Raw genomic sequence first — 27,145 nt, 5'->3', positions numbered from 1 at the left:
GCCCTCTCAAATTCGCCAGGACACAGCATCGTCGCTGCTCGAACTCCCTCGCCAGCCGCCGTGCCTCATCGTCACAACGTGTCGTCTGATGTCCGGAGATCCTCGAACCTGAAATCAGTCTTCTTAGGGCTCATGTTCTCATCGAGCATGAGGTTCTCGAACTTCAGGTTCCCATGGGTAATCATTTGGAGGCGGCGGTGTTTTGGGTGAAAACAGGATTGTAATAAAAAACAGTGTTAAAATTTTAGTGAAAATGATAGAGGGCAATTCGGTCAATTTATAAATATCATGAGAGAAATAATAAGAAAAAAAGAAAGAAAATAGACAAAAACTCAAAAATCCCCTGTTCCGAAAAATTCGCATGCCACGATCCCATATTTTGAAAGGCGTACGAAATTAATCCTAAATTTCGAAAGGCCTGCGTATTGAGCCCCTTTTTTCGAAATCTCTATTATTAACATTTTTACTTTGTTAATGGCGGTGGATGAGCGGTGTCTTCACCAGACGTCCGCGTCCTCGCCTCCCACGCCTAATGGCGGACGTCCCGCGCGGACGACCGGTACGCCGGTCGAACGTCCGGCGGGAAGTCCGCGTTGCGGATGCTCTTAGTGTTAAAGTTAAATTAGTACTCCCTCCGTCCCATTGAAGATGACTCACTTTCCTTTTTAGTTTATCCCAACTAAGATGACCCATTACTTAAAATGGAAAAACTTTTATCTCTACTTTATTCTCCCTCTCTTACTTTACTCTCTTCTCTCAACACACAAAATAAAGTTGCATAAAATCTCGTGCCGCCTAATGAAGGGGTCATCTTCCTTGGGACGGAGGGAGTACTATTCAGCTTGGATCACCTATGCCATTTCTTACACCATACTCCATCTTCTACTACATTCTTATCATGTTTGAGTGTATGTAGTAGGAGATAGAGTAGGAAATGACATATGTGATCCTCACTAGTTTGTATTAGTATATACAGGAGCGGATCACCTATTCCACTATTCATACTTCACACTCACAACAAAATAAAATAATCTTATAAACATGAGCAATTTTAATAAGTGATGGTGTGTTCATTTTACTTTATTGTGAGTGTGAAGTCGGATTGGTGCATCATTATTGGACAATGAGGAACACCTACACCTTTTCCTGCACTATTTCCTACTCCACTCCTCACAAACATAAAATATGATGATGGGCCCATTATAAATGTTTGTGAGGGGTGGAGTAGGAAATAGTGCAGGAAAAGGTGTAGGTGATCCACACTGATTGTTGGAGTAAGTGATCCGCTTCGAGTATATAATAAGTGGAGTAGTAAATCTATACAATATATAAAATAGGAGTTTTAGGAGGCTTGAGTAATCATTTTATGCTAAGGGATGTAAATGCAATTAATATTAAATTTAGAAATTAATTCTAATAAATATATAATCCTAATATAAAATATTGAGGGAGGTTATGGGAGTGAGTGGCACCACTAAACCACTATCTTGCTCCCACTTTCATCCCATACTTAATCACCTTTCCATATTCCAAGCCAATATTATTCAACAAACAAGAGCAACATTTTGCTGCACATCAATGGAGTTCAACATTTTGGCTAACTTTGTTCTTTTTAATTATTTTTCGTTCCTTTTCATTTTATTAATTATATTTTTTTTCTTAACATTTTCTTAATTATATTTTTTGTTTTTCTTCATTCATTTTTATATATCAATTTTCATATTTGTTTTTAATAATATATGATCTATTGGTATTTTTAATTCTTTTTAGTTATATTTTTTGTTTCTTTCTGTCCATTTTTATCCATCACTATGTTTTATTTTTTAGATTGATGTTACCACCATTTTTTTTATTTTTAATAATTATAATATTTTTTTTCAATAGTAATGATTAGATTTTTAGTCCATCTATGTTACTTTATAGTTGATCCATGTTAAAAAATTTATGTTGAAATTACAATTGGCTAATTTTAAAGTTAATGTAGTGTATAAAGAAGTTTAAAAAAATGATAGTTATCCATTGTGTTTAATTCTTTATTGTAATAGATTTTTATCTTCCTACTTCATGATTTAATGTTTAAACATTATATTACTATGTGATTTGTTTCAAATTTATTATGCTTTATTGTTGATTTGTATAGATTTTTTATTCTTATATAATTAGAATTGTTATTCATATTATTCGGTATTAATATTAATTCTAATTTTATTTAAAAATTAATATTTTAAAAATAAAATATATTAATCTATGCATAGCACAGATAATAAGATAATGTAATACTAGTTAAAGTTTAAAATGGAGTACTATCATAAAATTATTCGAATAAGAGAAGGTTTATTCCCTTTCATCGACCTTACTTTCAAATTCACCCAAAATTGAATTTTTCCGATCCAACCAGAATAAATTCCTAGAGCAATCACCCAATCTGCAACAATCTGCAATTCACCGAAGCGAAGGGTTCGTTTTGAAAATCGAATCAGAATCATGGATATTCTGAAGCAGGAATTGATGAAGAAAAAGCAAAGTCTGGCGCAGGACGTCGGCGGAAAGAAGTTTTTCAAGCGTTCGGAAATCGAGCAGAAACGCCTCCAGCGCCTGCGGGAGGAGGAGAAGCGCGAATCCGAGGCTAAAGCCCTCCGCCAGAAGCAGCTGCAGCAAGATCATCACAGCAAGGATCCGAAATCATCGTCAAACCCTAATCCGAACACCGAGAACGCCAAACCTAACACCGAATCCTCCTCCTCCTCCTCTAAATCCCTAATCGAGGAGCAAAACATCGACAATCTCAATCTGCCGAAGCAGGAGGTAATCCGCCGCCTTCGGTTCCTGAAACAGCCGGTGACGCTCTTCGGCGAAGACGATGAGGCGAGGCTCGACCGCCTGAAGTACGTGCTAAAGACGGGGCTTTTCGAGGTCGACGACGATATCACGGAAGGGCAGACGAATGACTTCCTGCGGGATATTGTGGAGCTGAAGAAGCGGCAGAAATCGGGGATTGTGAGTGATCGGAAGAGGAAGTCGAGGGAGGATGCTGGCGATGATGAGGACGGTGGGGATGGAGATAAGGATCTCAGCGGAGACGGGGCATCGTCCGGGGCTGATCACGACAAGGATGTTAAGAGAATGAAGGCGAATTTTGAGGAGTTGTGCGATGAGGATAAGATTCTGGTGTTTTTCAAGAAGTTGTTGAATGAGTGGAATCAGGAGCTTCGTGAGATGACCGAGACGGAGAAGAGGACTGCCAAAGGGAAGTCGATGGTGGCGACGTTTAAGCAACGTGCTCGCTATTTGAGTCCATTGTTCAAGTTCTGCAGAAAGAAGGTGAGTTGTTGTGGTAATTCAGTAATGTTTAGTCTTCTGATTTCAATTTCATATTTAAATGAGCCTGTTTATATACATTTTGAATTGATGATTTGTTGGAGTGTTGAGTGAATGATTTATCTAGGCTTTAATTGATGCATCAAAATTTCAAATTGTATTGTCATCATGTGCAATGGTGATGAACAGAGGAGAAACTGGTTAGGTTAGGACTTAGGATAGGATTACACCTCTTCTTTCATTTTATGCATTTGAGTTTTTCATTGATGCCTAGGCTTGATTGTTTCAGTATAAACACGGGAGTGGAAATCAATGACTTTCGTTTGCTTTTTTTCCCTCATTTGTAGGTTCTTCCTGATGATATCCGGCAAGCATTGATGATTGTCGTCAAGTGCTGTATGAAACGTGACTACCTAGCTGCAATGGATCACTACATCAAAATGGCCATCGGGAATGCGCCCTGGCCCATTGGAGTGACTATGGTTGGTATCCACGAACGTTCTGCGCGTGAGAAGATTTACACCAACAGTGTGGCACACGTCATGAACGATGAGACTACTCGTAAGTATTTACAATCTATCAAAAGGCTGATGACATTTGCCCAACGACGCTATCCAACAATGCCTTCCAAAGCTGTGGAGTTCAACAGCCTAGCCAACGGTAGTGATCTGCAGTCGCTGTTAGCGGAGGAGATGATGTCGGAAGGGAAACAAGCTGAGGAGAAGCTTCTATTGATGGCTGCTCCCAAGGATGACTAAGTTTAGCATGTTTAAAAGAAGTGTAAAGCTGGATCTTTGTGATAGAAACTAGAAAGTGGTTCCGGACTACTTTGATTCAATAGAAGGGTTTAAACTAAATATGTGGATGCACCCCCAGGTTAAGTCGTTGCTCCAGTGGGGGCTTGGCCAGCACTGATCAGTACCCTGTAATGGCCGCTCTCGAGTGTCTGTGAGATAGAAATGTTATGATGATGAGACAGGGGAGGAAGTTTCAAGGGAATATGCGAAGAACCAAAAAATTACAAAGGCAAAGTTAGGAGGTAAAAAAGGAGAGGCTACAGATAAACTACGCTTTCCCTTTTCTCGAGTTCAGCTAGTTCTTTTTTTATGTTTCCGTCCCAATTTGAATGCTCAGTAATTCATCTTCTTTTCCCTCTCCTTTCTATTTAAACTGCTTTTATTTACCTCCTCGAATTTTGTTAAACTTTTACTCCATTAAATAAGTGTTGATTTTTCAATTGATTAGATGACCATTTGTTTAGGAATACTGGAATAGTGAATTTAGAGCTCGCTACTTTATTTAATTTTCATTTTGTTTGTTTTTTCAATGAAATTATAGTAGTGATTTCTGAATTGTAATTTGATTTATTATTGATTTTGGAATAAAATAGTTCGAATAAAATAGTAATTTAATTTGTGATTCATGAGCGAATTTGAAAATGAAAATTTATTGAAATTTTGTTAATTATACTATTATCTAGCGTCTCGTAAAAATTTATAAAATATTTTATATTAAAAATTTATAAAATATTTTATACTCCTAAAAATTTAAATATTTTAATAATATTATACTATTCCATAAATTTCGGTATGTAAATATCTAGTTTCGTATTTGAAAAACAAGACAATTTTAGCATGGAGAATAGGTCGAGTTGGGGGTGATCAATTGCTAACTTTCTTAAGTTGCTAACTCGCTAACTCATCAATGCAATGTATTAAAAATGTCAATACGATGACATTAAAATGTCAACATATTATTTTGTTGAACTTCAATATATTGTGTTGATATTTTAATGTCACTGTATTGACATTTTAATACACTGCATTGATGAGCTAACAAAGTTAACAATTTAAATAGTTAGCAATATAAAGCCTCATGGTGGAGTTAGTATATAAAAATATTTAAATTTTATAATATACCTAAATGTTTACATTGTAGCGATGAATGTATTTTTTATTCATGGCTTCATATAATCCCGCAATAATCTGAGGACGATAAAACTAGAGAAATTATTTAATACTCTGATTCTATGAATACGATTCAATTCTAAAAAGTGGCATTATTACTACATTTGGGCTGGTTGGCCATGCCATATACATTGACAGTAGAATTGGGCCCAATTAAGCCCATGGCGTTTCGTTTACAAAACCCCAATGTTAAGGTCAAAGCTCCCCCCTTCTCTGAAAACCGCCAACACAGCCAGAATCACATCCTATCCAAGCGGCGAAGCACGGCGTGAATCTGCTAATTACACCGTATTTCTCTTCGAATACGACTCATCTTGCATTCCTTTACTAGTTAATCGACACATTTATTCGAATCTATGTCTGTAATTTTTTGCAGCAAAATGGCGGACAAGGCTGTCACAATTAGAACAAGGAAGTTCATGACAAATCGCCTCCTCTCGAGGAAGCAATTCATCATCGATGTGTTGCATCCAGGAAGAGCTAATGTTTCCAAGGTCTGTCTTTTTTATTACATTGTTCATTGTTGATTTACCTTCATTATTTTTGTTTTTGCTACATTATTTAGCTCAGAAGTATTATAAACATATATTTGTATGCTAGCAATTCTTTTAGTGTTTATAGATGTTAGAGAAATACTATGTAATTAGGTATACTGTTATGATGTCATACGAAAATAGCTCGATTTGGATAAGGAGAGAATACATATTTTTGACTAATGTTTGTTTGGTGAGACGATAACAGTTCAATTGATTTGCAATAGTGTTTCATTTATCTTCTTATGTTAAAGAATATGTTAATGGAGCATGAGAAGTAATAGGATTTTTTAACAACATAGCTATTTGAAAACAAGAATGTATATCTAGGAAGTATGTTCCTTATCTTATTTATCTCTGCTTTGTTGAAGGCTGAGCTGAAGGAGAAGTTGGCTAGGATGTACGAGGTTAAGGATACAAATGCCATCTTTGTGTTCAAGTTCAGAACACACTTTGGTGGTGGCAAATCCACTGGCTTTGGCTTGATTTATGATTCTGTAGAAAATGCTAAGAAATTTGAGCCAAAATACAGACTAATCAGGGTAATTTATCTATTTTATTTAACTTAATTTCTTTATCTGTGCTTATATCAGTTTGGGAAAATGTTTAGCTAATAGCTTTAGCACTGTCAGTTAAACTAATAAACATTTTCTTATCAGGTGGTGTAATTTTGTGTATTATTTGATGGGTGTGTAGCTTATTATTTTATTTTCAATCATTGAATTATAAACCTGTTTTTGCAACCAGGATTAACATATTTTAGTTATTTTTGTCTGAGAATTTTATGATGCAATTACTTTATATTGTTTCAAAGATGTACAGACTAAGTATGTTCTAAGATTTTTTTTTTCTCATTTTCAAACATGTAAACTCCATCCAAAATCAGAGCATAAGTCATGTTTAACAGGCTATTGGTTTCTCTATCTATGTTGGATTTAAGTCATTGTTTCCTATATCTAACATTACTCACTTTTGGAATTCAGAATGGCCTTGACACCAAGATTGAGAAGTCAAGGAAGCAAATGAAAGAACGCAAGAACAGAGCGAAGAAGATCCGTGGTGTCAAGAAGGTATGAGTGTCCTTTCACTGTGATTAGCCCTCTAAAATTTTGTACTCACCTACAAGACATGAAAAACTCCTGTCTTTATTTTCTTCTGTTGGACCTCATATTGACACGATCCGGTTGCAATGCTAACATTGGTTTTACATCATTGTGTAGACGAAGGCTGGAGATGCTGCCAAGGCTGGAAAGAAGAAATAAGTACTTTAGCATTTTATGTATTTTGTTTTTTGCATTCTTGAAGAATATCATAAGAGCGTTAGTTTTTATGATGTTTAGTTAAAGTGGCGCAGAAATTTTGAGGTGTTACTTTCATGTTTGAAAGCTGTGTTGAATCAAATTTACCATCCATCTTAGATTATTATTCTTTCGGAATTGATTCATGACTTCATTGTTTGTTGTTTTGAAATTGGTTAGTATTGCACCTGCATCCTGAGTAGGGTTGGCCCAAAATCTGCTGGGCTAACTCGATTGACATCCTCACACTTGGTCAACTTATACACACATTCAATTTATTTATTACTAGTAGTCATTTTGCAAAATTGTTTCATTATTATACTTTGCATTGAAAATCTTACTCGGATTACTCTTAAAATTAGGTGAAATTTAATTCTCTATTTCTCTATGAGAGGGAGGCTATGACCATTTTATGAAAGGCAGGTGGCAGACAGGGTCTGAGTGCCTATGAGAGCATCCACAATAGTACCCTATAATCAGCGCGGGCCTTTCCTGCTAGGACGGAATAGTTAAGGGATGATCGTTTTGGCCATTTTAAATATTTTGATTTTTTTAAATTGAAAAAAAAATTAAACAAATAAAATTTTTATCTTCCTCAAATATTGCTGTTTAATTACCGTTTGTTCTCTTTCTAATTTTTATTAATTTTTGTCCTCTAATTCATCCCAAACTCATACATAAATACTCCATTCATCACCCATTTTTTTCATTATCAGGTTGACCCGGTATCATCCCATTCTGCACGATCTGTCATCCCTAACTATTAGCACAATGATGGTGACATAATATTTTGTATTGTAAATTGTTTATAATGTAACATCTTCAAATATTTTAATAAAGTAACTTAATCAAAATTGGAATTAGAAATGAGTCACCCACCCCTTAAAAGGACTTGTAAGGGGGAGGATTATCCATCCTTGTATGGATGAGATATGATCATCACTAAGTCAATATGGGACAAGATTTTAATAGTTTTAACACGCCCCCTCACGTGTGGGCAGGAATAACATATCGGACTTCCATCACGTGGATAGGCAAGAGAGGTGATAAAGAGATAAACTCCATCATCGACTAGGGCATGCTTGTGAAAAATGGAGAAGAAAATGATGGATAATTCTTCATTGAAGGAGAATGAAGAAAAATGCCGATAAAATGCTTAACAAAGAGAGAGAACGAAAGGGGGAGAGAAAGCGGAATTTTCATTATGGACTACATATTTAATAAGTGGTGTTTACAAAAATACAATAAAAGTCATTTATATAGGCAGATAATACAAATTATTTTCAATTTCAACAATTGGTTACATGGTATTTAAATGTCATTTATTATAAAATAAATAATAAATTAAAATAAACCTTCAAATGATATATAAAATTTATAGTATTGTATACCAATCAATCGACATTTTATTAGCCAATGATGCTAATGGAAAATCCATTGGACAAATATTAACATATGTTGAACGAAAAATTATTGTTATAAATTGTTCCAACGTTAGGCTTTTATTTTATAGTAGTATACTGAGATTTTATTACTACTAGCCTGAGATTTTATTTAATTAAATTAATTAAATGGGTTTGGATGTAATTTATAATCATTCAATTTATAATTTATGATTGGAAATTTAATTAATATTGGTTAAATTTTAATTATCGCCATATTTTCTGCCGATGTTTCGGCCCAATTCATTACCAGCCCAAACATATGGACTTAGGGTTCGTATAAATAGGAGAGTGCAATGTAAGCACCAGATTAGGGTTTTTGAATTTCTCAATCGGAGTTTCGCCGGCTCAGTGTCCAGTGCAATGGTTCGTCTGTAAAAATCACACCGGGATTCTGTTTGATTAATCGCTATATTCTTCTCCAATTACAGATTCTTCTGTATTTTATTTTTGCTAACTCTTCATTTTTTGCAGTCGCTTGTTGCCAACGAGGATTTCCAGCACATTCTGCGTGTGCAGAACACAAATGTCGATGGCAAGCAGAAGATCATGTTCGCCATGACCTCGATCAAGGGTATTGGGCGACGTTTCGCCAACATTGTCTGTAAAAAAGCTGATATCGACATGAACAAGAGGTTTCACTCCTAATTGAATGTCTTAGTTTTCAATACTTTCTCTTCATAGGGTACTTTCTTTTCGATTTAATTTTACTTGGAATTTGTGATGTCTATTGCAAATTGAAATAGCTAGTTTCGTTTTATTGCCCCTTTTCATAGTAGAGGGGAAGAATAATTGCAAATTCTGCATTTCGTAATCGATTGAACTTTGATATAGTGTAGCAACGAGCTTCCTGATAAGAAATTCCACAACCATTATTTCATTGAATGATTGCAGTTGCTATATGCTTTAGGTATCAAAATGTTAGTACTACTTTATTGGTGAACAATAGCGAATGAATATGATTTTATATATATCGTTTCTAGATAGATTCATATTTATTCCTGTGAATTTTATACCGTATTCACATTGATTATATTTTTATTTTGAGTAATTCATTTGATTTGATTGTCTGTTTGAAGGAAGTTTTGCCTACTTATTTTAAGTATCTTGTTTACCTTTCCGAATATGTGTTAAAGTTGTTTGATTTATAACTTGAACAGAGCTGGTGAGCTTTCTGCTGCTGAGATAGATAGCTTGATGGTGATCGTGGCCAATCCCCGCCAATTCAAGATCCCAGACTGGTTTCTGAATAGGAAGAAGGATTACAAGGATGGGAAGTTCTCTCAAGTGACTTCCAATGCCTTGGACATGAAGCTCAGGGATGACCTTGAACGTTTGAAGAAGATCAGGTCAGATTCTACAAATATGCACTTTCTTTGGTATTTACAAGTGGTTCTTCTTCTTCTTCGTCTTATGCTTGCATCTCCTGTTTGATCCCTGCAGGAACCACCGTGGTCTGCGTCACTACTGGGGCCTTCGCGTGCGTGGGCAGCACACTAAGACTACTGGTCGCAGAGGAAAGACAGTTGGTGTCTCAAAGAAGCGATGAGAATCTTCAGTTTCTGTCATTATTATGTATTTCTTGGCTTATCACATATATATTATCTGAGATTGGTATTGTTGAGGATTTGAGTTTTTGATGCTGCTTTAGTTTTGTCACGTAGGACGACAAGCCAATAGAATTTATAATTTGATTCACCGAGTACTTGCTATGTTTGTGATCGTTAATGCTAGTTAAACTCAGCTTCCTTTAAAATAGTATTGAAAGTTGATTTCCTTCTGCTTTAATTTATTTGAATTACATTTGGGATAGAGTTTCTTAATTCCTTCAATATTTTTTTGTTTGTATTTGGCTCGACAAGACTAACCTGTGAATTGTAGCATCTCCTTTGTCGCTATTTATGTGGGAAACACTAGTGATTTAACTCAACAGCTAGTTAGAGCGACTTTCACAGATTATTTTGGTTTTGCAGGACCAATAAACAGTCGGACTCTATTATGTGTCCATAAATTCTTTTGTCCAAAAAGCTATGGTGCAAACAATATTTTCCACTTGTAAATTTTTAATAGTGCTTTCTTTGTTATTTATACGTCTAGAAAATAGGTCGTTTAAAGAGCATCCGCAGCGGTAACGTTGTCCGTCCTGCTGGCAAGGATGCTCATCGTCCTTGCTGCTCTTAAATAAGGGCACGTCCGTGCCGCTGAGCAGACTTACGTGGCGGGCTGCGATTGGCCAACGGCATAGATTTTTTTTATTTTAAAAAAAAATTCAAAATTAATTAAAAAAAATCAATTTTAAATATTTTTTTTCCACTTCCCAATTAATTATATCCAATTTCTACACACTTTTAATTTATTTTTCAATTTTCCCAATGATACCGGATCTCCGAAGAACATTAGGAATAGAGGACTAATCTTCCACGGAGGTATTTTTTAATTATGTAATTTTTAATTTATAGGATTTTAATTATGTATTTTTTTCTTTAGTCCTCCACGGAGATATTTTTTAATTATGTAATTTTTAATTTATAGAATTTTAATTATGTATTTTTTTTATTTTCTAAGATTTTAATTATATATTTTTATTTTTTAGGAGGTCACATTAGGAATAGAGGACTAATCTCCACGGAGGTATTTTTTAATTATGTAATTTTTTAATTTATAGGATTTTAATTATATATTTTTTTAATAGTCCTCCACGGAGATTTTTTTAATTATGTAATTTTTAATTTATAGAATTTTAATTATGTATTTTTATTTTTTAAGATTTTAATTATGTAATTTTTATTTTTTAGAATTTAGTTAAGTAATTTTTATATTGTAGAAATGTTTGTAGTAATTGAAACATTTAAATTAAATAATAGAATGGTGGGATCCTTGAACTTGTGGATGTGTGCCCTTGCCTGAGGACAAGAAGTAAAAGTGGGTTAGTGCCCACCTCCGCTCTTGTTATTTAAGAGCAAGGACAGAGATGCTCTAATGAGGCTAATGTCTTATTTGAATGGAGTACAGATGTCACGACCGCACTCTGCTAAGGATAGCAAACACGGTTTATCGCGACTAGGGAAGGATTAAAGAAGCGGGGGAGAAAGGGGAATCTTGGCAAAACTGATATGAATGAAATTAAATTGGAATAACTGGCAAAATATATCAGAGTGCATGACACAAAGGAACATAAGCTCGTTATTTACATTGCAGCGGAAGAGTCAAGAGAGAATGACACCGTGTATGAAGACACGATGCATCCAAGCATTTATCAAATGGAAACACATTCGTCATCCTTGCTCAACATCGCCCCTCGTCGTCACCGCTTAACCTGCATATTTAGAAATATATGCAGGGCTGAGTACAAAAGTACTCAGTGAACACATTGCCGAAAAATACACATATACATTTAAAAATATTGTCAAGCCATCATCACAGTAACACTCAGGGGTTTTATTGAAAAGACCTGAGCTTACTAAAATTATTCACATTGGGCTGCAGCCCCTTTTTCCTGTACTTAGCCATATCTGATCATCTTGTGCCGATGAGATGGTGTTCTCATACGGTCACCTTCCCTGGCCATCATGACAGAGGTATCCTTGTGCCGGGAAGGTGGCCACCTTCCACGGTCACCTTCTCTGCCGTCCGTTCACGGCCAGAGGTATCCCGTGTACACTAGTCCGAGCGGGGACACCACCCTCACTGGGACCCGAATTCGACTTATATATCATCATTCATAATTCACTTGGCCTTAGCCAACAGATAGACATCATACACAAAACATTTATGGCAAGACAACATCATTAAAATCACGAACATGTGTTCGAGTTTTTCACAAAATATAATTTGTACTTTTAGTATAAGAAAGCTCACATCGTTCGTTGAATTTTCTTAACTTGAAATTCTCGTTCGGACTTTAACTTGCAAAGGTAACCTTTTTGGAAATAAAACAATATAATATGATATACTAATCAGACTTCAAGAAATTCTTAAACTTTAATAGGAATGCATGCCTCATAATTAACCCATTTCATTCTTCGCTTATCCTTTAAAACATCTAAAACTCATATATTATTTGATGTTTCTTCTTCTATTATTTTCGGGCTTCGACTAAATTGATACTTCATACATTGCTACAAATTTTACGCAAAACTATAATAACTCGGATCACAACCAATTATCTTAGCTTACTTAACCATTTTATTTTAGACCCAAAATAATTTAAATTCAAAAATTGGGCCTAACCCCTATTTATTTAGTGCAGCACCAATTAAAATTGGGCTTACATTCAATTCCTTTTTTCTAGGCCCAAATCACTAAATAATTAGCTCGAATAAAGAACCCACTCATTCCTTCTTCTCCTTCCTCGTTCTATCGAGACTAACAAAAAAGAGAAAAGAGCTCTTTCCTTCCTGCCTGCTGCTGACCGTCGGCCAGCCTCTCTCCGGCGCATCGCCTCCTCCTCCTCCTCCTCCGGCGGTCTCTCTCTCTCCTCCGTCCGTCCCTTCTCTTTTCTCTCTCCCTCTCGCTCCTCCCTCTCTCGTCTACTGCTCACGCCGCCGCCGCTGCTGTCTGCGCGGCGGCTCGCCGTCGTGGCCCTCTACGTCTCTCCCTCGGGATCCGCCGCCATCACCGATCACCGCTGCTACGTAGCGCCTCAGCCCCCCTCTCTCCCGATTTGCCGCTGCCGCTTCTTCTTCGTGCCTCGCGCTGCCGGAGCAGCTCCCCCGAAGCCACCACAGTCGCCGCCTCCTCGCCGAACTCCCGAAAGGTAAGGAATGCCCAATTTTATCATTTCCCCCTTTTGTTTTATTTCTAAAGATTAAATCTTGAATTTCAGTTTGGTGTTTTTAACTTGTATATTTGTAAAGGTCTTGAAATCATTGAATCGGTGACATATCGGGGTTGTGGGGCTATCCTCGTGTCGATGGGTTGTCTAAGTCCATTCGCCGGAAATCCAGCAGATTCGTATGCGTGAGATAAGTTTTCCAATTAACTAGTCATTAGAGTGTATGCTTCCTTCCTTTCATTTCATGAATTTGGTGATTTTGGGGCATTTGTCTTACTGTTATGGATGGCTTAGTGGTGGAAGATGATGTTAAACTTGACGTGTATTTGTTGATGTTACTTGGGCAGATTCTACTTTCAAATTATGGATGTATGTATGTGTATGAAAGAAAGTAGAAATGGTTTGGATGTTTACCTTGATGATAGGTGGAAAACGTGTTGTTGATTGTAGGCTTCATCCTACAATTATCTTCAACTCTTCTTCCTCTTCAACTCTTCTTCCTCGTACTACTCTATCCTATGTGAGTGATGTGGTATGAAGAGAATGTGTTTGACAGCGATGTGTTGCTTAAAATGGAAATATTTGGGGTTTATATAGAGTACTGACTCTTCTCTTGCAAGTTGTTGTGCAAGTGGAGGGGGTTTTAACATGGGGAGGTTTTACTTGTGGAAGGCTTAACTGCCTAAAATATCTTCCAAGTTTGTGATGGATTTTGGGTATCTTACTCTATCTTCACTAGTAAGTTAATTTGATGTTGTACAAGGCTGATTTTGTGTGTGAATAAGTTTCAAGGTAACTTTGTAGGAGTATTGTGAAGGTGATCGAGAGGAAGAAAGAAAAGAATTTTGTTTCTATTTATAGATATATTAGCCTTGTATGGCAAGTTGGATATAGGCAACCTTTTTCAAAGATTTGATATCTTGTTGCAGAGGTCTGATATCTTGCTTTTTTTTTTTTTTTTGCATGATCTGCTCCATCCATTGCTTTTAGCAAATCTTGTGATGATATTTTCATTTAATGCAAAAATATGACATGTTGGCGTAAAAGAATTTGAGAAATTATATGCATACTACTCACTTGCAAGCTCCTCATTATTTTATTTGTTATGATGTGTGAATCCTCCCAAATGAAGTCCTCTCTAATCCATATTACTATATATTTTGATCCGGACATTAACTATAATTTCTACTAACTTCCCATATTATGTAGGAACATCATTTGGGGATATTGGTGACTGTGTTGGACTTCGTTGGGATACGAGCATTGTCGTCAAACAGACTGTCCGAGACTTGCACGTCTCTCTCTAATTGTAATATAATAGGATTTTATCAGATTTCAGATGGATATGTCAGACAACATTATGAACTTTTTATTTAGATCTAATCCTTTAATAGTACTTAAAATACTTGAAATGTTCGTTTGAGAACAAAGCAACTATTATTTATAATTCTCTATAAACATAAAGGGTAGTACTTAAAATACTTGAAATGTTCGTTTGAGAACAAAGCAACTATTATTTATAATTCTCTATAAACATAAAGGGTAGGTTTTAAATACTACAACTGTTAAATAATTCTCTATAAACGTAAAGGGTAGGTTTTAAATACTACAACCATCACTTATATGTTTTTTTTCTTTAGGCTAATAATAATAATAGTAACAATGGCTAATAATAATAATAGTAACAATAATAAGATACGAAAGTTCGGGCTTTTACAACAGATAAGTGAGGCTTATGTGATTCAAGTGTTTTAGTCACGGACCATTTCATGCGCAAGTCCATTTATATAAGAAAGGCAGTTGTACAGTTTTAGTAGAGTAGAAAAAGGTGTACAACACCAGCAGCAAAGGTTGCACCATATTTACATATGTCGCCAAAACAAGCTTCTAAAAACGAAGTCACTTCTGATTAAGCCTTGCCGCTGCGGCAACAACCGCAGCAACGCCCCCGGGGTTGGTGGATAGATCATCCTTGTTCCTGGCCTCAGCATATATGACCGCCTCCGCATCCTCCCTTGTCACCGGCTTATCACCCACCAGTTTCTCACTCGCATCCTGCAAAAATATAAATCACGCGTAACGGAATAAGATACAATCAAACCAAATTAATCTGATTTTCAGATTCAAATTTACAGTTAAAACATCGGCGAGCGTGGTCTTCTCCTCATCCCTGGTGGCGAGGATGGTCTTCTTCTCATCCCTGGTGGCCTGCATGTTGTGTGCAGCCGCGGATTGGGCCTCAGCCCCAACGCCCCCAGCCACAACGTGGCCAAGCCCAGTGGCGCGAACCTCGGCCGCCTGTATCGCAGCAACATCACTCTTGTCAACCGGCTTGTTTCCCGCGGAGAGAGCTGCTGCCTCCAGTGCCTCTCCAATTGTGACAGCCTCACCCGCCAGTGTCGATTTAGACTGATCAATTTGCGTTCCCACCGGCAGACCGTATTGCCCCACCACCTACATTATATACAACCACTAAAAATGAGGCACATAAATTTACCAATAATCTCAAGAATTACAAAACTTACTTGACCGCCAATAGCTTCGGTGACAACACGGTAGCCTCCGATATTGGCTTCGGCGATGGTTGCGCCATGCTCTCTTACGGCGCCGGTCATGTCGTCGTGGCCAACCACGCCGCGGCGTTCGTTGAAGTCGGCGGCTGATTGGACGACCGAGGCGGGACCACCCTTGATGGTATGGCCGTAGACGGCAGTCTCCGCCGCCTGCAGCGCCGCGGCATCCTGTGGGGCGATGGGCTTCGAAGCGAGTTGGCCGGAGACCTTGAAGACGTCGCCGTACTTGACGGGCTCCGGCGATCTCTGCGGCTGTTCTTGACTCATGATTGTTGAAATCGGTTGAAATTGAGTGATTAATTTGTGTTTGCAAGTTGAATTTGACAAGCTAATATATAGGTTTATTAAGTAACTATTGAGTTTGTAGGGTGGCGCGCGGTGGTTAAGCGGTGGCTGCTTCGTTGGCATTAAGGGTACACGTCAGCGACGTAGCAACTTACACCTGCTCATCTTTCACACCTTTAATCTCCTTTTTCTTTTTTGATTCTTTTGGATAAACACACCCAATCTTTAAGTAATTTATTTTGGTTAAATTTAGTACGTATTCCAACTCAGTTGTGATTAATGTGTAGTAGTATAAGTTTTGGGATTTAGGAATCGATCGATTTTTGGGGTGTAGTTAATCTGTTTCAATCAACATATTTAATAGTATTAAATATAAAAACACATTTATCTTTAATTTAATTTATTCGATTCCTATTACTTTATTCAATTCATTTATAATAAAATAAAAAAACATGAAATCTAAAATGTCATGATCCAAGGAATAAATCATCTTCCATGGAATCGTGGGAGTATAAGTTAAACTCATAATTCATTTATTCATTTGTAAATATAATTTTTTTAAAAAAATTATGAAACTAGTTACCTATTGATACACGAAATATACCCAAATCTTGGTTTTAGACCCATTCATTTTTTTTATAAAAATACATTAACTTAAATAATTTTTTATTTCTCCTTCGTTCTAATCCCATTATCGAATGACTCAATTTTTCAGAATACAATGTGATATTTGTATTTATTGTTGGAAAATGGTACGTACATAAATCCAAATTCTGACTAAATAAAGGAAAAAAAAAATACTCCCTCCATCTTTTTGGAGGAATCCCATTTGAGTGTGGCATAAGTTTAGAAAAATGTAATGAAACATTTGTGAAAAAAGATAATGGAATATAGGTCCTATTTTTATTATTAATTTTATAATAATAAAATGTGAGTAGAAAAAGTTAGTGGAATATAAGGTTTATTATGAAAAATTTTAATCGAGACTTCTGAGGTAGAATATTCAGAAATGGTAAAGTGAGATGGAAGGAGTATAATTAAAGCTTACATATTGAATTTTAAAACAGACCCTGAAGCCACCGAGTGAATTATTATTATTATTATTATTATTATTATTATTATTCAAATTTCTCTAAATAAATAATCAAATGAATAATAAAATTTAGGAATACGGTACAACTAATAGAGTAAAGCTGAGGCTTGAGTGGAGTATGAAATCTTGGTTGAATATCCTAAAAAAAAAAAAGAAAATTACTACTATTTTTTTAAAATTGATTAATAACTTTAGTATAAATGGGAAATATTGAGGAGGGGCAATTGGCTCTTACAATCCCTCCTAGCCATATTGTAGGATGTAAAAAATATTTACGAAATTTGATTTGAGAAACTGGTATTTGTAAAAGGTTTGTGAGAGACTGAAAGGTAGTGATTTTTAGCACACAATTTATCAGGCTGCTTCATAATTTCACTGAATTATGAGAATAAATGATAATGAAGCTGACAATTTATTTTGAGTATATGGTAATGTATAATGCATATTTGCACTATTTCATAAAAATAAATTTCATAGAGGTTTTTATATTTAAAATTTTAATTTACTCGAGGTACTCATTTTTCGAAACTAATTTTTTTCTATTTTATTATTTTTAGTCTCAAGGGCAAATTTGACTATTTTTATTCATTTTCATTTCTCTTCTCTTATTTCTCCATCTAATTATCATCTCATTCTCTCTCTTAATTAATAACTTTATTTTATGCCAAAAAAAAAATACTAATATTTGAGACAATATTTTATGCATTGCTGACGAAGACAGTGGTGCCAGGCCGGGCATGAATTCATATACAGTGTGTATGCTTTAACCCATTGAAATGTGTAATTAATAATAATTAAGCCTTATTACTTAAGCACTATATAGACGGAGTTGAACTTTTGTGTTCAAGAATGCTGAGATGTAATTGCAACGGAAGAGTTGCATCTATCACATGATTTTTTAAAAAATTGATACTACATCAAAAGAAATGTGCATCGTATATTAAGGACAAAATTCCACCAACACCAATAACGAAACTGTTCATAGATGCACCAAAACTGTGACTCATCATATATACAGAATACTCCTTTTCTATTTTGATTTTTTTTTGTCAAAAAACTTGATATAATAAATTATAATGGTCTCGTTAATTAATTGGCTAGAGTTCTCATTATCAAAATTTTCTTTACGTTTTACCCTTAGATTTGAAAGGGCAGCAGTTTTGCAAAATTCTTCAAGACCAACTGGCCAAGAAATGTGGAAGTTTGGAAGATATATATAGGACTTTCCCTTCTAAATATACCCGACAAATTTGTATCAGTTGAGAAATTCATGAATCATCATCTAATTCATGATGAATTGACAATAATAAATATTTCCGCTAATTCGTTGGCCTACTTTTGAAACCAGCTAATTTGTTCTATCAAGGAATAAATAATTCATAACCTCTACATAGTACCAGTAATTATGTAAATTGCACTTTCTACCGCATTTACGAACGCTTGTAGAAAAATATCTACAGAAATTCACACAATTTTTTTTTCTGAGTTTTGATAATATTTTGCTAGATTTTCCGGTTACCCGACACGTTACAACCATATGTAGACGATCCTACTTATTGTATTTTTCTTCAAAATCCAAACTTTCATATAATCTCTCCATTCATAATAGTAGTCATATTTTTTCATTTTTATTCGTCCACAAATACTGGTCACCTCTCATTTTAGGTATGTTTTTCTCTAATGAAGTTGACCTTGGATAATTCTCTATTAAAAACATTTTAATTATTTTATATTTATTATATCTCTATCGTACTTTACTAAATATGCATTGAAATTATATTAGTACATTGCTAAATATAATGAGTAAAATTAGCTACTAAACCAGATTAGAATATTTCCTACCTATCCCCACCTGAAATGGCAGATGGAATAAACGTGACTTGAGTCAAGGCAGTTGAGCTCCAAAAATCCAATTTCAAATCTACCCTCAAAAACCCAAACCAATTTAAAAGCTCCAAATCCCAGCCATCGACACCAATCCTTGTTTGAAGATGGCTTCATTAATCCTCCCAATTGTGTTAATCTTATCTTCGATTTTAAAGACAAATGCGCAGATCAACACAGCATGCAGCAATTCCATGATAAGCAGCTTCACACCATGCTTGAGTATCGTCGCCGGTTCCTCTCCGAGCCGGGGTTGCTGCAACGCTTTGAAATCGCTAGTCGAAAACAACATGGACTGCGCTTGCCTCATAATCACCGGAAACGTGCCCGTCTCCATCCCCTTCATCAACGCCAACTTAGGAAGTACTCTGCCACGAGCTTGCAGAACCTCCATCCCTATGCAGTGCAAATGTACCTTTTAATTTAATTTACTAGCTCCATTTTTTCATTACCAAATTTGAGGTTTAATCTCTGATTTTTTATTTTGATCATATGTTTTGCAGCCTCCGGTGTTCCCTTACCAGCTCCAGGTCCGGTATTATTTACGCCGCCTGCGCCACCTGCTTCGGAACCGGCCCTTCCTCGTGTTCATGTACCTGCTTCTGCTCCTCGTCATGCTCATTCTCCAAAAGGTAATTGCGATTTTGAATTATCTTACGTTGGAAAAGAGTTACTTCCTCTAGTCCCTATTAAATGTCTCATAGTATTTCCTTATTTGGACGATTTTCAATATATATCTCATTTTACTTTTACTATTCAAATATGAGATATTTAATAGGAATCGGAGGGAGTTGTTAGTAGAATTGAAATCGTGTATAGCATTGGTCAAATTTTAAGAGTTGAACTTTTTTGTAGGTTCTAAAGCGGCGAGTGCGGCTGCTCCGCCGCCAGACGGAGGCTTGGATATTGCACCGGCGGCGGCGTCTCCTCCTCCTCCAAAATTCCCATTAGGTCCAGGTGCAAATCCGGGGGTTAGACCAGTGGTGAACAACAACTCATCAGCTTCGAAGCTATTTGCCGTTTCAATGACATATCTTGTTTTAGTGGTTGCAGGCATTATTGCTATTTAATTCTTCTGATCAATAATATATTTGCATGTAATGTTGTTGTTCGTCAAATTAAAGCATGAATATTTCGAGCATCATCGACCAATGAAACTTCAAATTTTCTTGAATTTAATCATGATGTTAAAACTTTTTTCTGCCGGACTCTGCTTGGTATCATTAATTCATTATATCGAGGGTGTCGAATTGAAATTAGATCACTTAGTTCCAAATTCAATATTTAGTATCATAAAATATTTAAATTTGAAATAAATTATAATTCAAATCTCTTAATTTCATCAACAATTTGAATTTCATATCCAAAATAGATATTCGGAGTTTCAATTAATTAATACTCCCTCCGTTCCACAGTAATAGAGGCGTTTCGTTTTGAGCTCTCATTTTGAAAAAATGATAATAAATATTTAAAGTGGAGAAAGAGTAAAGTAAGAGAGAGAATAATGTAGTGAAGAGTCTTATCTACAATATTCTCTCTCTTACTTTACTCTTTCTCCACTTTAACTATTTATTATTATTTTTTAAAATGAGTACTCAAAACGAAACGTCTCTGTTACTATGAAACGAAGGGAGTATAAAATTGGATATTTCACACATTTCACACGTACAACATAAAAGTAGAACTTTCATTTCCTATTTACTAGTACTATATTAGTAGTATATGTTGGAATAATTGAATGAACAATTACATAAACCTCTCTATGATGATTAACCGAGAACGACGGAGAAGGAGCATAAACTGTAGAGCGGAAGCGTACCTTGATCCATAAGGAAATTGAAAAGCGGAATTGCTTTGCAGCGGCTATGGATCTTCCAAAGATCAGAGACATTCTTTGCAATAGTCTGCCGAGAGAATACAGAGATATTGAATGTTCTTCTGATGTCTGGGGACCATAACCCTAGCTTATATTTATATTAAATATAAACCCCTTTATTTTCTATTCGGTCCCCCATCAAATAGAAAATCCCATATGGTATCTACACTTATTTCCATAACAAAATGACACTTTAGCCCAAATTTTAATATTTATTAGATTACTTTGATTGGACAACTGAAAGATAGCCATACACATTGAATTAGTCATGTGGAAGCCCAAATTTCTAACAATCTCCCACTTGGACAACACATGACACCAAATAAATGTGTACAAACCGAATGAGCGCTCAAATATGCTATCACATAGTGTATTCCCAAACAATATTATTATCAACCATACCGACATAGGACTAAAGAGGCAGTCACCATATTTTTTCATGATTAAATCTATCAGTAATCACATATGCAAATATAATCAACAACAGATCAATTATGGAGTGTAGCATGAAAATTTCATGCAGGTGATCATACATGCCTATTTCCAACTGGTCCACCCAAAGTGAGATCATACCAAAAATAATGGACAAAACATAATACTTTATTTCTGCAGAGAATAACATGAGTTTTATAACTACATGTTCAAAACACAATATAGAGCAATAACCAAAACTACTCCCACTGAACGGAAGTACCCTTAAACAACATAACACCCATTTACAAGCCCATGAAAGACCTTGGGTGATAGTCCCTTAATGTGGATTTGTAATCATCAAATCCATTCCCTTATGCTCTATATGTATTTTTCCAATCCGAACCCTTTCTTTACAACCAAGAAACTATGACATAACAAAGCTCTTGTTGTTTGGAATATAATACTGCAGAGTTATTGTCACAACATAACTTAAGCGGTCTTTCAATATCTTACAGTATGCAGCCTAGTGACAAAATTTCACAGTTATATTAAAAAAACTAGATGCCCCAAAACAAGTTACGAATTCTGTTGTCATGGCAGAAGTAGCTACAAGTGTTTGCTCAGCACTTCTCCACGAAATGGCTCTACAGCCAACAGACACACGTAGCCTAAAATGGACCATTTACTATATTGGCATCTAACAAAATCAGAATCAAAATACCTAATGATCTCTGCAAATGATCTGATTTTCCGTATGTGAGCATGTAATGCTTAGTTCTCTATAAATATCTCATAACCCGTTTTGCTGCTTCATAATGATCCATATCAGGTTATTGAAATATCTACCCAACATATAAACAATTAAAACCAAATTGGGTCTAATACACACTTGAACACACATTAGGCTCCCAATCACCGAAGCATATGGAACCTTCTGCATTTTCTAAATTTCAAGATTTATCTTAGGGCACTGAATGAGACTAGGTTTGTCTCCTTTAGTCATAGGGGTATTTCTTTACTTGCAATTATGCATCTCAAATAATGTAGGCAACCTTTTCACTATATCCCTTCTGTGTCAATCGAAAATTATTTCTTTCGATTTCAAATACAAAAGAGGCTTCCCCAAGATCTTTCATCTCAAATTTCTTCGAGAGAAAATTCTTGGTGTTAGTGCAACATATCTTTATCGAAAATTATTTCTTTCGATTCCAAATACAAAAGAAGATGCATTTTCTCCCACTGAACTTGTGATACACACAACCATCAATAACATTCTTTCTGAATCCCAATGAAAGAACTACTTCATAAAATTTGTGGTACCATTGACGAGAGTCTTAATTGAGATTGTTGAGATTGACTTTAAATGATATCATCCGCATGAGATTGAATGTTTACAACAATATCATTTGAGGTTCTTAATATGCATCTTCTTCAATGATTAGTAATTGATACCTGATCATTATCAGAAGCAGTAGTAGGTGTCTATATTCAAAAGTAATGTTCCTTAACACATTCTTCTCCTCAAACTCAACATCCTCAAGGAATACTATATTTCTCGTCCCAAATATTAGTTCCTTTTGTGGGATCATAAAATTTAAAAACCCCTAATTTTTCTGGAAGACCAAAGTGAGAATATATGCTACAGTCTTTAATGCCTCTCCCTAAAGCGAATGCGACAAGGAAGAATGATAAATCATACTCCTTCACATATCTTTAAGAGTTTTATTTCGTCTTTTAGCTACGCCACTCATGCTTGGTGACAAACACGGATTTTGCATGTTTTTAAGGACTAGATTTGACTCATTTTAAATGTCTATCATGCAAATTATGTTCTTAAATTGCATATGTTATACATTTGGTATTTTTGATGTGTTTGTTGATAAATGATAGAAAAAGGTTAAAAAAGGCCAAAGTGCAGCACCCTCTGTTCGAGCCCATTCTGCCAGCAATTTTGAAGTCCAATTAGTTATTACTACATGCCATTCTCTTTGTCTTCGAAAGAGCTTCGCGTGGATATCTCGCACGTCTCAATCAGAGTTCACTAGAGAAAGTTATGACTATTCTACGAACATTGCGCAATGTAGTCAAAGCTGACGGGAATTTAGGCGAAAATTCACGGAAGAAAAGAAATTAATATATTGGGAAGCAAATCTCTCCCATATCTTGTAGGGCACGAAAATTATCAAAAATAAACCTTTTTTTCCACCCTATAAATACCTCTTAACCTAATTCATCATTCTTCATCTCAGAGCCTCCAATCCTTCCCCCTCTCTACACATTCATCCATCCATTCTATATTCCACACATAACCATCCATCTTCCATTGGAACGGAGCTCTGCAGATCCAAGCAAGAGAAGACTGAAGATTGAAGATTTAACCTTGGGTTTTATCTATTTCTTTCATGTCTCGTAATTTATTTGTAGTTTTTACTTGTCTATGAGTAGAACATCTTTTGTGGATTTTTTGGTGAAGATATTCAATTGATTTTCCGTGTTAGCTCTTGCAGTTATTTGATTTATCCTTGTGCCTTCTATGTTCAATTGATTAGCTACCTTTTGAATGCATCTTAGAGTTGATTAGAGTACTCAAGAGACGAAATAATTGACTTGGACGAGGGATAATTCACACTTTAGTTCAATAGAACTCGAGAGAGTTGAGTGAGGGGGTTTCTCACCTCGGGAGGGGGTTTAATCTAGTTAAGTGACCGACTTAATAACTCTAGAGACCGTAATTCAAGGAAGCCAATTGTGTTTTGAATCCTAAAATTCTACTTTCTTACACCTGTTTTGTATAATATGTTTTTATGCTTTCTTTTATTTGTTTAGTTATTTTATGTCTAGTTTAATAAACCAAACCAAAAATCTTCGTGTCTCTAGATAGTATATGACGCTTAGTATATGGTAGTCAGTTGCAATCTTATTCTCTGAGTTCGATATCCCGGTACTGACCTTTAGCTATACTAGATCTACCCTGTATACTTGCAGGTATTTTTAGTGCTAATAAATAGTGCATCAAGTTTTTGGCGCCGTTGCCGGGGAATATTATTGCTTTAAGCTGATATTGTAGAACAGTTGATAATACTAATTTAGAGTGTAATATTTTGTATAGTTTTGTTTTGATTTTTTTTTTATATTTGTTTTGCAAGGAGCACTGAAGTCACGTAGTTGTCACTGTGTGCACAGAAAGGAATAACAAGTTTCCTGGGTCCAGCAAATCCGCTAGATCACAAGGTCTAGGAACTCACTGGTCGTTGGAAAATCTCGGTCGTCGGACACACAGAGCACTTCTTAAAAAATCCTCAACCACTTATACTAAAACCTAGCACAGGGAAGTAGGGATCGATCCCACAGAGATGGATGCGTAATGATCATGCTCAAGGATTTGGAAATTGTTTTTGGGTTGGCTGCTGCCACGCATTTTTTTGGGTTGAGGAAATTAAACTAAACTTGGGATAAAGCATGCACGTAAACTAGAACCGAAATAATCGTTAGATCTGAGAAACTATTCTAAATTACCTAGATCTGGGAAATAAACTGACGGTGGGGACCATGACTGAAAAAGCAGAGTACGGACGAAAAGTTGGAAAAACAACTAACTAAGGTACTAACTAACAACGACATCATCTTCTCCAACCAATTTGCATAAAAACTCAGAAGAAACAGGTATGAGCGTAATCGGAAAAAAAACGGAGCCGACTAGAATTAAGCAATTTAATGAAGAACAATTAAGAACTAAACAGATCTACGGATACTAGACGAAGCAAACAGAAAGTAAACAGAAAACACAAAATCCATGCATAAGTCGACTTCCCCTGTTCAAATCCAACCTCGAATGCTAAATCCACTCCGGATCCAAGCATCTGACACAAACTCCAGCCAAAAACATTCCATAACTTCAGATTCAACAAACAACCTCCGATCAACAACAACACCGCAGATCTATAGCCAAATTCCCCAGATCGAGCACCAAAGTGACAAAAACAGAGATCAACATGCAACTTGCCGAAATAAAAACTTTTAACAGCAGGATCAACGTAGATCAACACGAGATAACACAAATATAACGAAAACTAAGAAATGCATAGATAATCAGTAACATCAACAACCAAATCGACTTCCAAAAGTGAAGTTCGAACGAAATAGAGTGCAAAAGAACCGATGTAAATAGATTGTATCTTCGCCCTCACGCGGACGGTGTTACGACGGAATTTCTCTGAAGATTGGACCCCTTAAAACCTAAACTACCCCAGAACTCCCATTTCCCAAGTGTGTGTGTGTGTTGTGTGTGAGCTAAGAGCGAAAAAGATGTATATTGTGTGTTGCATGCTCCTCTATTTATAGGCGTTGAAGTGGGGCCCAGCGAGGTATAGATAGACTTTGTTGCCCTCAGCTATTGACTCCCTTCTTCTAGCCTTCTTTTCCTTAAATTCTGCTCACTTCTCCTTCATTCCTTCGCTAGTCCGTTTCCTCCTTCATCTCCTGGATCTAGCGATTCTTTTACACACCTGGCTTAAAAACAGTGTTAGACCCAGCAAAATATAGTGCTTTTCACCATATAACCGATGCATGAAATTAGCCTTATCAAGCACGAAGCGCAATAATGGATTACTCTGCGCTCGTATGGAAGATGCAATTATAGTGCTTTGAATTGTTGGTGGAGTGCTATATTTGATGTAGTAGAAATTGATCACTTTTGCTATAATTGGGTTTAGTCACTTTTTACCCATATTCTCTCACCTTACCAAAGAGCCTACATTATAACCTAAAATAAAGACCTTTCGGATTTTTTATTTTAATCACAAAGAGTAGAGGAGGGATTGGACTTCGAGCAAGCCTATGGTAAACTTTGCATGTTCCTTGATCTGAGAGCATACACCTTTTCCAATATACACCTTGAGAGTGAGTGATAAACAAACTTCTAAACACGTGTGAGCGCACGTACTTCAAGGTGATCAACGAGCTAGTAATGAAAATGCACTAATAAGCTTTGTTTGATTTGATTTGTATTCTTGTCAAACTCTTTATTTCTTGTTATAATTTTTGAGGCAACTATGAAGTCTAGTTCTTAGCATCCGTGTTTCTTTATTGATTTTTCTCTTGTTTTGTTTGAGGACAAACAAATGATTAAGTTTGGGGGAGTGCGATCCAGGCATGGTGTACAAAAGGACGATCCCACACTCTTCCAAATAGAAGACAAAAGGTCTTTGACATTGTTCACCTGAGTAGTCATTTCTGTCGTAGTATTCGCCACCACGGTCAGATTTGACTTTCTTAATGCCTTTGTTGAGTTAGAGCCTAACATCAGCCCTGAGTATTTTGAACTTGTCTAAAGCCTCAGACTTTTAATAAATTAAATATAGGTGCCCAAAACAAGAATATTCGTTTATGAATGATATAAAATATTGTTGATCATTCCAAGAAACCGAAGTGAATGAACCACAAATGTCTGTATATATCAATTCTAAAATGTATAGCTCTATTGACACCTAATTTCTTAACTTTGGTCTGCTTTCCTTCGATACATTAAACACACAAATCAAGTTCTGAAAAGATAAGTGTATTCAATACAACATATGACACAAGTCTCACAATCCTTTATTTTGAGATATAACCAAAACACTTGTGTCGTAAATTAACCAAATTTTCATTATTTAATTTGCTTACTGATAAGGCTAATTTCATGCATCG

At 35.8% G+C, this 27,145-nt stretch overlaps 5 protein-coding genes and 1 long non-coding RNA gene across 6 annotated transcripts; 5 read left to right on the top strand and 1 right to left on the bottom strand.

The window, feature by feature from the left end:
* The first annotated feature begins 2,331 nt into the window (after positions 1–2,331).
* LOC125203999 (uncharacterized) lies at positions 2,332–4,475 on the top strand. Its single transcript, XM_048102539.2, has 2 exons — positions 2,332–3,321; positions 3,666–4,475. The coding sequence occupies exons 1-2, from the start codon at positions 2,485–2,487 to the stop codon at positions 4,074–4,076; spliced, it is 1,248 nt and encodes a 415-aa protein (XP_047958496.2). The 5' UTR covers positions 2,332–2,484; the 3' UTR covers positions 4,077–4,475.
* Positions 4,476–5,426: 951 nt separating this feature from the next.
* On the top strand, positions 5,427–7,256 carry LOC125204001 (small ribosomal subunit protein eS24z). The gene is made up of 5 exons (XM_048102541.2): positions 5,427–5,573; positions 5,662–5,779; positions 6,190–6,360; positions 6,802–6,888; positions 7,039–7,256. The coding sequence occupies exons 2-5, from the start codon at positions 5,666–5,668 to the stop codon at positions 7,078–7,080; spliced, it is 414 nt and encodes a 137-aa protein (XP_047958498.1). The 5' UTR covers positions 5,427–5,573; positions 5,662–5,665; the 3' UTR covers positions 7,081–7,256.
* A 1,554-nt stretch (positions 7,257–8,810) lies between these two features.
* LOC125204000 (small ribosomal subunit protein uS13z/uS13y/uS13x) lies at positions 8,811–10,346 on the top strand. Its single transcript, XM_048102540.2, has 4 exons — positions 8,811–8,924; positions 9,033–9,193; positions 9,719–9,907; positions 10,002–10,346. Exons 1-4 carry the CDS (start codon positions 8,922–8,924, stop codon positions 10,105–10,107), a joined length of 459 nt encoding a protein of 152 aa, XP_047958497.1. The 5' UTR covers positions 8,811–8,921; the 3' UTR covers positions 10,108–10,346.
* A 2,567-nt stretch (positions 10,347–12,913) lies between these two features.
* On the top strand, positions 12,914–14,737 carry LOC148923305 (uncharacterized). Its single transcript, XR_016132577.1, has 2 exons — positions 12,914–13,314; positions 13,415–14,737. It is a non-coding gene; the product is annotated as an uncharacterized LOC148923305 (long non-coding RNA).
* A 360-nt stretch (positions 14,738–15,097) lies between these two features.
* LOC125206040 (late embryogenesis abundant protein D-34-like) lies at positions 15,098–16,223 on the bottom strand. The gene is made up of 3 exons (XM_048105314.2): positions 15,858–16,223; positions 15,466–15,786; positions 15,098–15,387 (listed from the first exon to the last, which is right to left on the bottom strand). The coding sequence occupies exons 1-3, from the start codon at positions 16,170–16,172 to the stop codon at positions 15,232–15,234; spliced, it is 792 nt and encodes a 263-aa protein (XP_047961271.1). The 5' UTR covers positions 16,173–16,223; the 3' UTR covers positions 15,098–15,231.
* A 3,035-nt stretch (positions 16,224–19,258) lies between these two features.
* LOC125208605 (non-specific lipid transfer protein GPI-anchored 20-like) lies at positions 19,259–20,346 on the top strand. The gene is made up of 3 exons (XM_048108257.2): positions 19,259–19,578; positions 19,671–19,799; positions 20,023–20,346. The coding sequence occupies exons 1-3, from the start codon at positions 19,275–19,277 to the stop codon at positions 20,235–20,237; spliced, it is 648 nt and encodes a 215-aa protein (XP_047964214.1). The 5' UTR covers positions 19,259–19,274; the 3' UTR covers positions 20,238–20,346.
* The last annotated feature ends 6,799 nt before the right edge of the window (positions 20,347–27,145 follow it).

This window comes from Salvia hispanica, chromosome 6 (genome assembly GCF_029641045.1).
Source record: "Salvia hispanica isolate PSC_SH4W2 chromosome 6, Shi_PSC_v1, whole genome shotgun sequence".
In the NCBI taxonomy this organism is placed as follows: domain Eukaryota; kingdom Viridiplantae; phylum Streptophyta; class Magnoliopsida; order Lamiales; family Lamiaceae; genus Salvia; species Salvia hispanica.
This window is presented reverse-complemented; position numbering and strand designations above follow the sequence as displayed.

Coding starts and splice junctions, on each gene's coding strand:
- LOC125203999 (XM_048102539.2), top strand. CDS start 2,485: ATGGATATTCTGAAGCAGGAATTGATGAAGAAAAAGCAAAGTCTGGCG. Junction 3,322..3,665: donor TCAAGTTCTGCAGAAAGAAG/GTGAGTTGTTGT, acceptor CCTCATTTGTAG/GTTCTTCCTGATGATATCCG.
- LOC125204001 (XM_048102541.2), top strand. CDS start 5,666: ATGGCGGACAAGGCTGTCACAATTAGAACAAGGAAGTTCATGACAAAT. Junction 6,361..6,801: donor CAAAATACAGACTAATCAGG/GTAATTTATCTA, acceptor TTTGGAATTCAG/AATGGCCTTGACACCAAGAT. Junction 6,889..7,038: donor AGATCCGTGGTGTCAAGAAG/GTATGAGTGTCC, acceptor ATCATTGTGTAG/ACGAAGGCTGGAGATGCTGC.
- LOC125204000 (XM_048102540.2), top strand. Junction 9,194..9,718: donor GATATCGACATGAACAAGAG/GTTTCACTCCTA, acceptor TAACTTGAACAG/AGCTGGTGAGCTTTCTGCTG. Junction 9,908..10,001: donor GAACGTTTGAAGAAGATCAG/GTCAGATTCTAC, acceptor TGATCCCTGCAG/GAACCACCGTGGTCTGCGTC.
- LOC125206040 (XM_048105314.2), bottom strand. CDS start 16,172: ATGAGTCAAGAACAGCCGCAGAGATCGCCGGAGCCCGTCAAGTACGGC. Junction 15,787..15,857: donor CCGAAGCTATTGGCGGTCAA/GTAAGTTTTGTA, acceptor TATATAATGTAG/GTGGTGGGGCAATACGGTCT. Junction 15,388..15,465: donor CGCTCGCCGATGTTTTAACT/GTAAATTTGAAT, acceptor ATATTTTTGCAG/GATGCGAGTGAGAAACTGGT.
- LOC125208605 (XM_048108257.2), top strand. CDS start 19,275: ATGGCTTCATTAATCCTCCCAATTGTGTTAATCTTATCTTCGATTTTA. Junction 19,579..19,670: donor CATCCCTATGCAGTGCAAAT/GTACCTTTTAAT, acceptor TATGTTTTGCAG/CCTCCGGTGTTCCCTTACCA. Junction 19,800..20,022: donor TCATGCTCATTCTCCAAAAG/GTAATTGCGATT, acceptor ACTTTTTTGTAG/GTTCTAAAGCGGCGAGTGCG.